The sequence below is a fragment of the Erithacus rubecula genome (assembly GCF_903797595.1).
Source record: "Erithacus rubecula genome assembly, chromosome: 22".
NCBI classification, from domain to species: Eukaryota; Metazoa; Chordata; class Aves; order Passeriformes; family Muscicapidae; genus Erithacus; species Erithacus rubecula.
Window position 1 is genome coordinate 5,692,120 of NC_136674.1, and position 12,385 is coordinate 5,704,504.

Sequence of the window (12,385 nt, forward strand, 5' to 3'; positions counted from 1 at the left end):
GACTGTACAGTCTTTCTGTGCTGTTTTACACCCTCTAAATCACAATTTATTGGGAGAAATGTTGTGACTCAGCACAGAGTAACCTGAGATCACATAACTGATGAGTAAGTGCACCAAGTGTGTGGAGTGTAATTAAACTCTCTTCTACCTGGGAGGTTTTTTTGCCTTTAGCATTAACTACACTAAGAAGGGAATCTGAGATCTGAGAACTGGAGGTGGTGAAGTCCAGCTTGATCTAATCTGAGTTCCCTCCAGCAGAATTGAGTTCCACAGCTCACAGATGAGTCTGAAAACCTGTAGAGATAAATCAGTGTGTTCTCCTGTCTCTCCTGCTGTGCCTGCAAGGGATGTGGGTTCCTTCTCTGCCAGAACTTCAGAGTGTGTGTGTGTGGGAGCTTCCTGGATGACCCTATGGAGGAAGGTGATCTTCCTTTCATTTTTTACCAGCTGGCAAGCAGAATGTCTCTGAGATGATGTCCTGAGGAATGAGCCTGTTTAGAAATAAAAGGTGCTTTTTCCTCCTGGGCCTGTCTTCTGTAGGAATTTTATCCCTCTCTGTGGAGAAAAGCTGAGAAAAGAAACCCATGCTGAGAAACTGGTGATCCCCTGAGTCTCAAAAGGACTTTGTGGGAGGCAGTCAGGGGTGTGGGAATTGTCTGATCTAACAGAGAGTGGAACATCACCTTTTCCCTGGGCACAGGAGACCACTTGTTCCTCATGAGGACTCTGCCAGCCCTGTCTTTTCCCTCTGCAGCTGGTGTCTTGTTCTGGTGGGAGGAGTGAGCTGTCACTGCTGGATGAATTCATGATTCCTGCTCATGAAGGTTGTAAGGACTTGAAAATCCACATCCCATTATGGAGCTGAATATTGCTGGGAGCTGTGGGCTCTGGGGCTGCTCCAGGATATCCTTTCTGTCCCTTTCTGTGGGCAAAAAATATTCTTTTTGAGTCAAGTACTGCAGATGCAGGCTGGATCTTGAAGTCCTCCAGCCATGTCTGAATTGGTCCTGTGTGTGGTTTAGGGTTTTTTTATAATGTTTGTGCTGCAAGTAGAGATAATGTTTCCTTCTGGGAGACACTTGATGGCATTTGTGGGTGGAATTTCTTTTCCCAGTGATGGATATGTTGCAGTGAATGAGAATGTTGCTTGGGGCTGTTGAAGAGTGGTGGTGGCACTTTGGAACTCTCTAATGCTTCTGTTGTTTACATGAGGCTGCCCAGGAGGAAGAGCAACACTTTTGGTAAAATATGCAGCCAAAAGCAGCAACAAGCAGGGAAAGAGATGGGAAGGAGCCTGTGTGAAACAGTGGCTGTGTTCATGTGTGGTGCTAGAGAGAGGAAATGTGGGAGATTGCCTGGCAGTGCAGAAAACAGATGTGTGTTGCAGCAGCAAAGACTTCAAGTAGGGAAAAAGGGAGATCTGCCATTTGTGATTGGTGGCACAGCTTCTGGTTTCCCACTCTGACCCTCCTGGGGAAACCAGCTTTGGCTTTGAAATTAACTCCTGCAGAGGAATCTCACTGAGCAGGTATTTTCTACAGGTTGTCATCCTAAAAAAGTCTGAGGGAATTTCAAGCATGCATGTGGGACTTGGGGTTTTGTTTAGTTGGTTTTTTATGTGAAGGATACAGCATCTTCCTTCACATCTTCCTTCTTGAGCATCTTCCCTCAAAGCTGTGCTTCTCTCCTGTTTTCAGTACTGGCAGAGAGGCAAGGAGTTTGATAATTTGTGAATTTCCATGGCTCCAGAATTTGTCTTTCCAGACCCCTCATTTATAAAGCTTAATTGACAAATTCATCCATCAGGGACTTGTCTCCTTCCAATTACAGCCACCAGTATGTGCCTAATTTCCAAAGCATTAGTCTTGCTGAACAGATCATTTCAGCATCTCTAACATCAATCACTGTGCTGGGAATTTTGTTGACATGTGTCTACATGTTATTTTCCATTGGAACAGACACTTCTAGCTATTGACAAGTACCATTTGTCAGATCATGTTGTGATTGTGATGTTTTGTAACTGTGCACCCCCCTTTTTAGGGCTCTGTAAGGAAGTTGGTGCTTAGCTGGTGCTTTTTGCTCAGCTCAGATCAGAGAGAGCCCATTTGCCACTGGATGGTGCCAGTGAGAACCTCTGCAAGGAAAATTGCAAAAAATAAAGCAAAACCTTTCTGATGTGTGTGGTAGGTGCCTGATGCAGACTGGGATCACACCACAGTGATTTCTGGAAGGAGACCAGGGAACTGCAGACCCTATGGAGTTTAATTTCCTGCACTGAGGCTCAGCTGTGCCAGGGAGAAGCCCCTTGTGATGGAACCATCCCTGAGCAGCTCCTTGCCCACCTACCACAAGAGTTTCAAGTTGGGGGAAGCTTTCCTACCTTACAGCTCACACATCCTGATTTTTGCCAGGATATGAGAGCAGGAGTGATGTTTGTCTGCCACAAAGTGCCATTTTTCTGCAGGGAAGTGCAAAACCCAGTTAGGGCAAGCACACTGTGGGAAGTACAACACTTCCCTTCCATTGCCACCTCCATAAAAATTCAGCCCACTTGCAAAAAGCAAGCCAGGAGGTCTTCCCCACCCTGGCAGATTTTGGGATGTGATCAGGAACTGGGAATGTGTGAATCTCCCAGAGCTTTAATTTATGTCTTTAATTTACACATATGTCTTTAATTTACACATAAACAAGCACTGACAGTGTGAGAGGCTCATAAGGGTTCTCTCCTTGCATGGTTGAGCCATTTCATAGAATTATTGAATCACAGAAGGGTTTGGATTGGAAGGGACCTTAATGATCAATTTGTTCCATCCCCTGCCATGGTCAGGGACACCTTCCACTATCCCATGTTGCTCCAAGCTCCATTCAACATTTCCAGGGATGAGACAGCCACAGCTTCTCTGGACAGACTGAGCCAGGGCCTCACCAGCCTCACAGGGAAGAATTACTTTTGTAAAGTAAGAAATTCTAATGGTTCCTGGGCTGTTTCTAGGGAAGCAAAGTGAGGAGAGTTTGGAGATAAAAGTTATGATGTGAACAGGATGAGGAGTTGTATTCTTACCTGTCAGGGACCTTCTGGGCACACAGCATAGTTATAAAATGAGTGGCCCTGTGAAACACCCACCCTTGGGTGCTCTGAATCTGCCACCTGGGAGCCTGTGCTTAATGACACAGGTGTACCCTGCAAGCCCTGAGTGCTCTTTGAAATGTCAGCACCTCTCCATTCTCAGAAACACCTCCTGGAACCTGCCTCCCTTGAGGGCAGGAGCCTCCAGCTGTGGAGGGAGCTCTGCCTTCCCTCTCCCAGCCCCTTCATTTTTCCTCCTTTTCCTGATTTTTTGCTTCACTGTAGCAGCATGGCGAGCCAGAGGTTCCTGTTTCAAGCAGCAGAACATTGTATTCATTAACTCCATTACACACTTGGTTTAATTTCCAATTAGCTTGGGATGCTGGGGAAATAATCTGATTGCTTTGACTGGTTGGCATTCTGGATGTACCGAGCTTCCCTCCTGTCCCCCCAGCCCCTGCAAAGCTTTTCCATGTGGGCTGCCAGGCAGACACTCAGGTTTTCACCACCCCCTTCCCTCCCTGGTGCTGTTTTCTACCATTTGCTCTGAGCTGCAGGTTGGAGCTGCCAGAAAGAATCACTTGGAAATCACAGTGCTCCCAGTTCTGCAGCTTCCTGCAGGGTCGGCTCTGGTCTCTCTGCCTGCAGAGGGAGTTTGTCTGGAGGTGGATTTAAAACTTGTTAAAGCTGTGATGTAGCTCAAAGTGTAAAGGTTTGAGCTTGTTTTTTTTGTTTTTTAATAAGAGTCTGGGAGATTTTAGTTATTCTCACCCCAATGATGCTTCTCCAAGAGTTTAAATTTATTGGGAAATTCCAGCCAAAAGAAGGTCTATTGTCATTCAGCTCATCTGTTGCTGTGGCTGCATTTGAATAATGGCATCATGTACCCAGGGTGAGCTGATTTACATCAGCAAGCCAGGGACCTGTTATTGTTATTAATTATTATTAATTCTTCAATCTGCTCTGCATTTTTATTTTCTGGGGGATTTTTAGGCAGATCACCATTTGGTAGCTTTTAACTTAAAGTTGGTATCCTTAATTATGAGTCAAATGAGGCATTTTGCAGTAGAGTTCACTTGGAATTTCAAGCTTTAAAGGCTTTTCCTGTTCATTAGCTGTTTAGTTAACTGAGTTGACTTCTGATTTTTCATTATTTTTGACAACTCAAGACTACACCAGCTGTTAGTTTTATTTACTTTAAGTCTGCTTCTTTCAATCTATGGGTTAAATTACACAATTGATGAGTTTCTCATCAAAATAAATGCAGGGCATGTTTTGAAAAGCAGAGAATACTTTGTTTGCTAAAGAAACTTAAGGAATTTTTTTCCATCAGCCTGTGAAACTTGTCTAGTTCCTATACCATTTGTAAAGCTTTAACTTACTTTTATGTCCCCCAGCAATTCCATCATCTTGTATTTTGAAGAGAAAATAACTTCTTGTAGCTTATCACTTTGTTCTTGCTGCTTAATATAGTTGGACTTCATGATGCTGTGTTAAGGAAGAAGTGTCAACCCAACTGAAGACTTTAGGTTCAGCTTTGAGGTTGCAGATTTGTTTATTTTTTTGGCCTAAAACCATCTTTCTAAATATTTCCAGTGGCACTTCCATGAGTGCCAGAGCACACACTGGGTTAGCAGCAATACCAGAATTAGTATTGAATGGTTCTTTATGGTCCTTTTGCCACACCTGAGTGATAACTCTTAGTGGGGGATGCTCCAGTCCTTGCCCTGACCTCTGAGCTGCTGGGAGCAGTTGGCAGAGCAGGAGCTGTGTGCTGGGATTGTGCAGTGCTGGCTCTGTGTTCCTGCTGCTGACTGAGCCAGTGGCAGTGCCAGGGAAGAGGTGAGAGTGTGTGCTCCAGCCAGTGTTTGTGTTGGACTGTTTCCTGAGAGCTGTTTGCCTTTCTGCTGTGCTGGGGCTGTGTGAAAAGCCTTGAAGATGCTGATTGTTTTTGTTGGCATAGCACAACACCATAACACATCAATATGTTCAGTACAAACCACCAGCAAGTCCTTTTTTTTTTTAATAAATATTGCTTAAAATTTGAATTTATTCCCCACCCTTCCCCTTATTGCTTCATTTATCTCCTTGTCACTGTGGTGCTGAGGTGAGGACCAGTTTTAATTGTGGACTGTAGATTGTAGATCCCAGCTCCTCTGGCAGCACTGAGCTGCCACCAGATGTTTCACAACCCCTCCCAGTGCTTCTTCTAACACTCAGGGAGGTCACAACCCATGTTCCTAAGTCCATCTGGCCTTCTGCCACTTCCTCATGGATGCTTGGGATGGAATTCTGAGTGGATTGCCACGTGGTGTCCCATCCTCAGCTCTGAACTGGACACTTCAGTTTTGCTGACCCAGACCCAAAAGATCCTGAGAGCAAAAGCTCCTTCACAGTTTGGTCCCTGGGCTGGAGCTGCTGTTCTCCACCCATGGGAACAGCATTTCTGTGTGTCCTTTGCACAGGGACCCTGCAAGGAAGGAAATACAAGTACAGGGTTAAAGGATATCCTGGAAGTGCCCAAAATCATCTGAATCTGGCACTTGTGGACCTGATTTAGTTGTGAGCTTGGCAGTACTGGGTTCTTGGTCAGATTCAATGATTTTGGAGTTCTTTAGTCTCAGTTCTAGTCTAAAATTCTCTGGTAGTTACTAATTTATCAATTACTGCTACAAAGTGCCTGGCAGTGTGAGTGCATTTGCCAGAATCCCTCAGTACAACTGACAGGTCCCTTTCTCTGATGCTTGGGCTCTGTAAATTTTTTTTGTCAGTTCAAAATTTTTTTCCCAAAGTAGTTTTATTTTATAAGTGCTTTTTTTTTTTTGTAAGGATTTTGAACTTTTGATTTGTCTTCACTGGTAAACTTCAAAAATATAATGATACTAAAAATCTTTTATTTCAGTTTTATGCTGTGTGTCACATTAACCATTCAGGAATTAGGCAAATTAAATAATGAGGAGAATAAGCAGCCTATCCTAATAAGTTCCTCATTAAAACAGTACAAGAAGGCAGCAGCACTGATTACTAATGATTTTGGTGACAGAAGGTTCATTCAACTAATGAAATTCATAAAATTTTGGATCAAAATCCTATCTCTGACCTCTAGGTGTGAAATGCAGAACAATCAACATTACTGTGCCTGTGCAATGACTTTGGAATATATTGGTTTAATGATAAGCAGGGATGAGAACAAGGCAGGGAAAGTTCTGGTTGTGCTGTTCTTGTTTTCATTGTACTACATCAAAAGCATCTTTTAGTCATCCAAACAATCAGATGATTTTAGATAAGATGTTTCTTTGCCTTAATCTCATTGAAAATAACACTATAAATCTTCATTCCAGCAGGTATTTACTGGGAGTTGGGCTGGACATGATGTACACTGTAAAATGTCCTGACAATGCCTTTTAATAGGGGATTTCAGTTATGTGTGTCAAACTCAGCTTAAATCTCTTTTCCTGTTAATTAAACAAATAAGATTTTAGTCTCATCTGCAAATTTTGTATTTTATCTCTGTGTTCTGCCACTCTACTATTTAAAAAAAAAATCTTCCCATGGAGTCTGTTGGAATAGCTGTTGAATTTGAGTATGGAACTACAAATTAGAAGTTTTATTTTTTTTTGTTTGTGTCAAGCTGGACCCTGGACCTCTTCTCTGTGCTTCCTTTCTTCTGTGCTTAGAAAAGACTTTATATAGTCCTAAATGCAGCAAGGATATTTTCAGGGATGAGTTGTGCTGGAGTGCTTGCTTTACCATGGCTCCATAAAGCAAAAGGATGTTCTGGAGACTGAAATTGAAACATGTTATTAAAAATTTAGCAGGAGTTGCCCATTTTAGGGAAGTTGTTTGTTTGCTCTCAAACTGTGTGACCTGCCAGTGCTGCTGCAGAGCTGGAGGCTGCCAGGCACCTGCCAGCTCATTTCTGGATCACTGCTAAGCCATGTGCCATGGGGAACTTGGGCAGGAGGCACACATTCCTGAATAAATAGGCCAACTGGAGGTTTGGGGTGTAAGCTGAGCATCCCCTGGGGCTGGTGAATCCTGCAGGGTGGTGCAGTTCCCTGTGTTTGCCATCTCCAGCTCCTTCCACGGCTAAGTCTCTTGTGATGTCCTTAGTCTGGGTCCCTGTTCTGCCAGTGAAGCTCTGGGCTCTGCAGGTTGGTTTTGGGGTTGTGCAGCATCCCAGAAGGCTCAGATAACTGATGTGGCAGCTGACAGAGCTGCAGCTTAATCTCTGTGTGTTGCCAGCCCCAGCTCAGTCCCTGCCAAGCCCCCCAAGCTCTGCTAACAAGGAACTCTTCTTCCCCAGGTGGTAGCGAACGCCGTGGCCGCCCTGTCAGAGATCAGTGAGTCCCACCCCAACAGCAACCTGCTGGATCTGAACCCTCAGAACATCAACAAACTGCTGACAGCTCTAAATGAGTGCACAGAGTGGGGGCAGATCTTCATCCTGGACTGTCTGTCCAACTACAACCCCAAGGATGACCGGGAAGCTCAGAGGTGCGCTTGGTTCGTGGTGGCACTTGGGGGCTGCTGGGGTTACAGCTCTGAAAGGACTCCTGCTAACAGGGCACTGTGGCAGCACAAGAAGGCTTTAGGAACTAGGTTTATAAGCAAAGCTGCTTTTGGTAGTTGGGGCTGATGCTGGAAACCTGCCCCTTCCCTCTGCAGAACCATTTCCTCTATTTATCTTTTTTTAATTTTTTTTTTCCTGTTTAAAAGGCTGGTTCTTGTGGGAACTGACACTATTAAGAAGGGATCAGCCCAAGACCAAACCTGTAACAGTGGAAGCACTGTTTGGAGGATTTTCTGGTTTAAAGCAGAGCTTTTCTGTTTGTTTTTGTTGCTTTGAGAGGCAAGAATAGATTTGTGGGTTTCCAAGTACTACAGGTCTGAGTCTGGAATATTTTCAAACTGAAAACTAGTCTGTGATACGATAAGTGAAAATAAAGGTAAGAAATTGTTTTTCTTATTGGTCCAAATTCACCTTTTTTGCTTTTACCTTTAACTGCAATGACTAAACCTAAATAGAAAGACTTTAGGGTTTGGGTAGTGGGCTGTTAGTTTGTGCACTTCAAGCCTCTTCCTCATCTATCTTCAGAATCACAAAAAGCCAGATTGTGTTCCCAAGAAAACAAGGATTCAGCCAGAAAAGTAACTTGGAACAGGGAGAGTCTGAGATGTGTTTAATGCAGCTGATGTGGGGATGGAGGGGGAGGAAGGATCACAAGCCCACGTACAAAATCCTGGCCAGGCCATTTGGAATTTGGTGGGTTTCTTCATTGACTCTTTTTTTGAGGCACAAAATGCACTGTTTCCAAGAAGCCTGCCAGTAGTCTTGCTGGGTTTTTTTTTTTTTCCATTGTTCTGTTTCTGTGCCAGAAACAGCTCTTAATGAGTGCTAGAAACCTGCAGAGATCTCCAGGGTGTGAGGCTGGTGTTATCCCAGCTCTGTCAGAGGGACCACTGGTCTGAACACCTATGAACATGTCCCAGTTCCTCAGCTGCAATTCCCCTGAGGGGTTCTCTATTGCTCCTTTTGCTCCTTTGTGTGGAGTTTATCTCCTGGAGTCTGCTTTGCTTTACTGGGAAAGCCACCTTCCTTCCTAAGGCTGCTATCCCTCCCCTGTGCTTGGGGAAACTGAGGCACAGAGAGAGAAAGCAGCTGGGACATGCAGGTGACCTTGGGCAGAGGCAGCTGGGGGTGCCCCAGCCCTGACCTGGATTTCTCTGCTTTTCCCTGAGCTGTGCTGCTTCCCTTCCAGCATGGCTGAGAGCAAATCTTGCAGGGGAAGAAACTTCAGGAGGCACAGATGGGAATAAGATTGTTCTGGGTTAGTAATATGCAGGAGGGAGTGGGAAGAAACTTGACAGATGCTGTAAGAAAGACCATATGAACCCAAACTTCCTTTCTTTTTGGGATGGGCTGTTTAGGATGCTGTTTGATTATAGAATCCATTATGGCAAGTGGTGAAGCTGAGATCTGGGAGGACATTTAGGTCACTCTTTCCTTGTGTATTCAGAGGAACAAAAATCTGTTTTTGTTGAAATGACAGCAACCCCCAAGCAAGCCAGAAGCGTGTATCACCTCTGAATGGTTATATGGAGGCTAAAGTGTTTTTCCAGTAGCTGTTTTTGTTAAAGTTATGTTTGTAAGTGACAGACAAGATCACACAAATAGAGAATGCCACCAGGAAAAAGCAGGAAGTGTGGAATTGTTCCTGAGCTGACTGGGGCAGGAGAGAAACTTGAAGCTGTGAGAGAAGTCTCTGTTTCCTTCCTGCTGCATTCAGGAAAACACAATCATGTCCATTCACTATGACCACAGCCAAATCCAGGCAGTATCTGAGAAGCTGTCTTCAACTGTGTGTTATCTCCTAAATTCAGATTTGAAATATTTGGCCTCCTGAAATCCATTTGAACCCCTTCTTGTGCCTGTGTCCCCAGTATCTGTGAGCGAGTGACCCCCCGGCTGTCTCACGCCAACTCAGCAGTGGTGCTGTCAGCAGTGAAGGTCCTGATGAAGTTCCTGGAGCTCCTTCCCAAGGATTCTGACTATTACAACATGCTGCTGAAGAAACTTGCCCCTCCTCTGGTGACCTTGCTGTCTGGAGAGCCTGAAGTTCAGTATGTTGCCCTGAGGAACATCAACTTGATTGTGCAGAAGAGGTAAAGGCTCAGGGGTGTTATTCCTGTGTTATCAAAGGTCATCTGCTTATCTCAGACCTCCAGATATTGCCACATGCACAGAAATTCTTTTAATCCAGGCTCAGGTCCTTTGAGAGCCAGGCTAAACAGTCTCATGACTCTGGTAGCCTGAATTGATTTCCTTCACAGCATACTTGTGATAGCAATTTCATGCAGCATTTCTTTACCTGCCTCTCTTCACCTTCTCTTTATGGCTAGTCAGAATTACCCTCTATAAATGAAAATGGCAAAGAGGAACAGTGCACAGTGACCTGCAGGATCTCTCTGTGCCTATGTTATTCTGTTCAACACAGAACCACCAGGCTGGTGACATCCTGGTGTACAGTGGGTTGGGATTTTTCCCACCAGTTTGCTCTCACATTCATGTTTTATTGCTACTGATCCTTGCTGAAAAGGTGAGATAGCTTGGATCACACTTTGTGATTATATTAGGGCAGAGTTACTGTGCACTGGCACCTTGCACATGAAAGTGGAAATGAATTTGTAGGGTTTGAGATAAGGATATTATTGTTTCACTGAAAATATTATTGTTGTCTGGTTATGGTTGATTCAGTAGGTTGAATAGAGGAAGCAGAGAAAGTGGCCAGAGAAAGACTTGAATTATGCATTTTGTATCTAAATAATCTTTTTATCCAGACTTCTTTCTTCAAATTGGTGTTTGCATATCTTAGGCATAAAATCAGAGTTAGAGAGTGGTTTGGGTTGAAAGAGACCTTAAAGATCATCCAGTTCCAACCTCCTCTGCATGTTTCACCTTCCAAATTACTGAGATCTCTGTTCAGCCTGGTCTTGAACACTTCTAGGGATGAGGAGTCCATGACCTCCCTGGTCAACCAGGGCAAATTGACACCATTCTGTATCTCAGGGAATATTTGGGTAGATTTCTAAAGAAAACATGCTTTTTATTACAATGGTTTGGGTTTTTTACCACTCTTGAATGACACATTATGTTCCTTGCAGGCCTGAAATCCTAAAGCAGGAGATCAAAGTGTTCTTTGTGAAGTACAACGACCCCATCTATGTGAAACTGGAGAAACTGGACATCATGATCCGCCTGGCCTCCCAAGCAAACATTGCCCAGGTCAGCTGGGCACTCCTGCTGTGCCCTGCTCCTTGTGTGAGGGTGTTTGCAGCTACTCCTGGAGTTGTAGGCATCACTGTGCCTGCTAGACTGCTCTGTGCAGTTCTTTCATGGGAGCTGGTGGAGTTTCCCCCATAATTTAAATGTTAATGGTGTGGCATGGCTGCATCAACCATGAGGTGGATCTGGTTTCACAGATGACAATTCCAGGAGAATTCATGGCTCCTGGCAAGTGAGTCACTGCCAGTGCTGAGGTTGGAATGAGAGGCTTGTTTCAAGTGAGAGAGGTGTGCATTCAGAAAGGCCAAACATTATTGAAGTGTGAATTTCAAGTTAGTAAAATTGTTAAAACGCTTGCACAGGCACTCTCCAGAGCTAAAAAAATTCCTTTTGCTTTACTTGCTTCCAGAGTGGAAACAGCACAAAGCTGAAGCTGAACTGAATTGAGATTTGATTTACAGTGTAGATTCTTGTTGTGTTTGATGTTGGTTTAATGCAGATCCTTTCCTTAGAGGTGGTGTTCTTGAGTGCATCTCTGGTCATGATGCCTAACACTAATGCAGAATGATTAATGCCTCTGGTTAGTGCTATTATTGTCCTCTCCTAATTGTCACAGAGCAATTTCATTTAATGTGACATTTTGAAGCAGTTCCTTCAGCTTTCTCCTGATGGTTTTTGGAACTGAGCAAGGTAATTCATGCCCTTTTTGTGCTGGGGGCATGGAAAATATTTTAAAACTCAGTTTCTATGAGAACATATTCAGAATTTTCTCTTTACTCTTGGTAGGCTCCACACCAATTTGAATTTATAATGTTCCAATAATATGGGCTGTTTGCATGAAAGGCAGTGGTGTCTGGAGGGCAGTCTGAGATCTGCAGACTAATGAATGAATCTCTGCTGCTTCTGAGGAGGCATTCATAAAACAACACAAGCTTTAGCAGGAATATGTCCTGGAATGAGACCTGAGAGCAGCTCCCACCCACGTCCTCCTGTGCTGCTGGTGGAGATTCTCCATCCCTGTGCCCATCCTGGACCAGGGCACCAGGGTGGGCACAGCCTTGGGCAGGGTTTGGGAAGCATCAGCTGCTAAAGGCAGGTGCTCCAAGTGCTGTGCAACATAGATCATGCAAAGAAATAATAAAACTTCAAAACACAGATGTCCTGTCTCCTCCTTGCAGATTTATCTGTCTGCAGTATGGCCCTTCATGGCCTCTTTATCTTGTCATTCTTCTGAGCAATTTGCTTGGATGAGAGATTTTTCAAGGGGCTGTCTGGCTTTGTGCTGCTCCCCTCTCCCTCCCCATCTATTTGTGACATCACGATTAAATCCCTGATGTCATGTTTGGCATGAGAAACTGAAATAAATTGAGCTTTTGAGGGAATATAAATTACATATGGTCTTTTCTTAAAATAATTTTTTGTAAGCTAAGTGATTTAAGACAAAGCTTTTTAGTTAAAGGTCTGTAAGACCCAGCAAATCCTGAGTTTAGCCTTTCATTGGTTTCCATTAGCAAAAAACACTGAGACAAAAT

General features: G+C 44.1%; 1 protein-coding gene across 5 annotated transcripts in view; it reads left to right on the forward strand.

The window, feature by feature from the left end:
- Nucleotides 1-12,385, forward strand: part of AP2B1 (adaptor related protein complex 2 subunit beta 1) — a 75,659-nt gene that overhangs the window by 15,057 nt on the left and 48,217 nt on the right. For all 5 annotated transcript variants that reach the window (XM_079324972.1, XM_079324975.1, XM_079324973.1 and 2 more), the window contains exons 6-8: nucleotides 7,374-7,564; nucleotides 9,512-9,733; nucleotides 10,733-10,853. In XM_079324972.1, coding sequence (XP_079181098.1) covers nucleotides 7,374-7,564; nucleotides 9,512-9,733; nucleotides 10,733-10,853 — 534 coding nt within the window. The remainder of the gene's footprint in view (nucleotides 1-7,373; nucleotides 7,565-9,511; nucleotides 9,734-10,732; nucleotides 10,854-12,385) is intronic.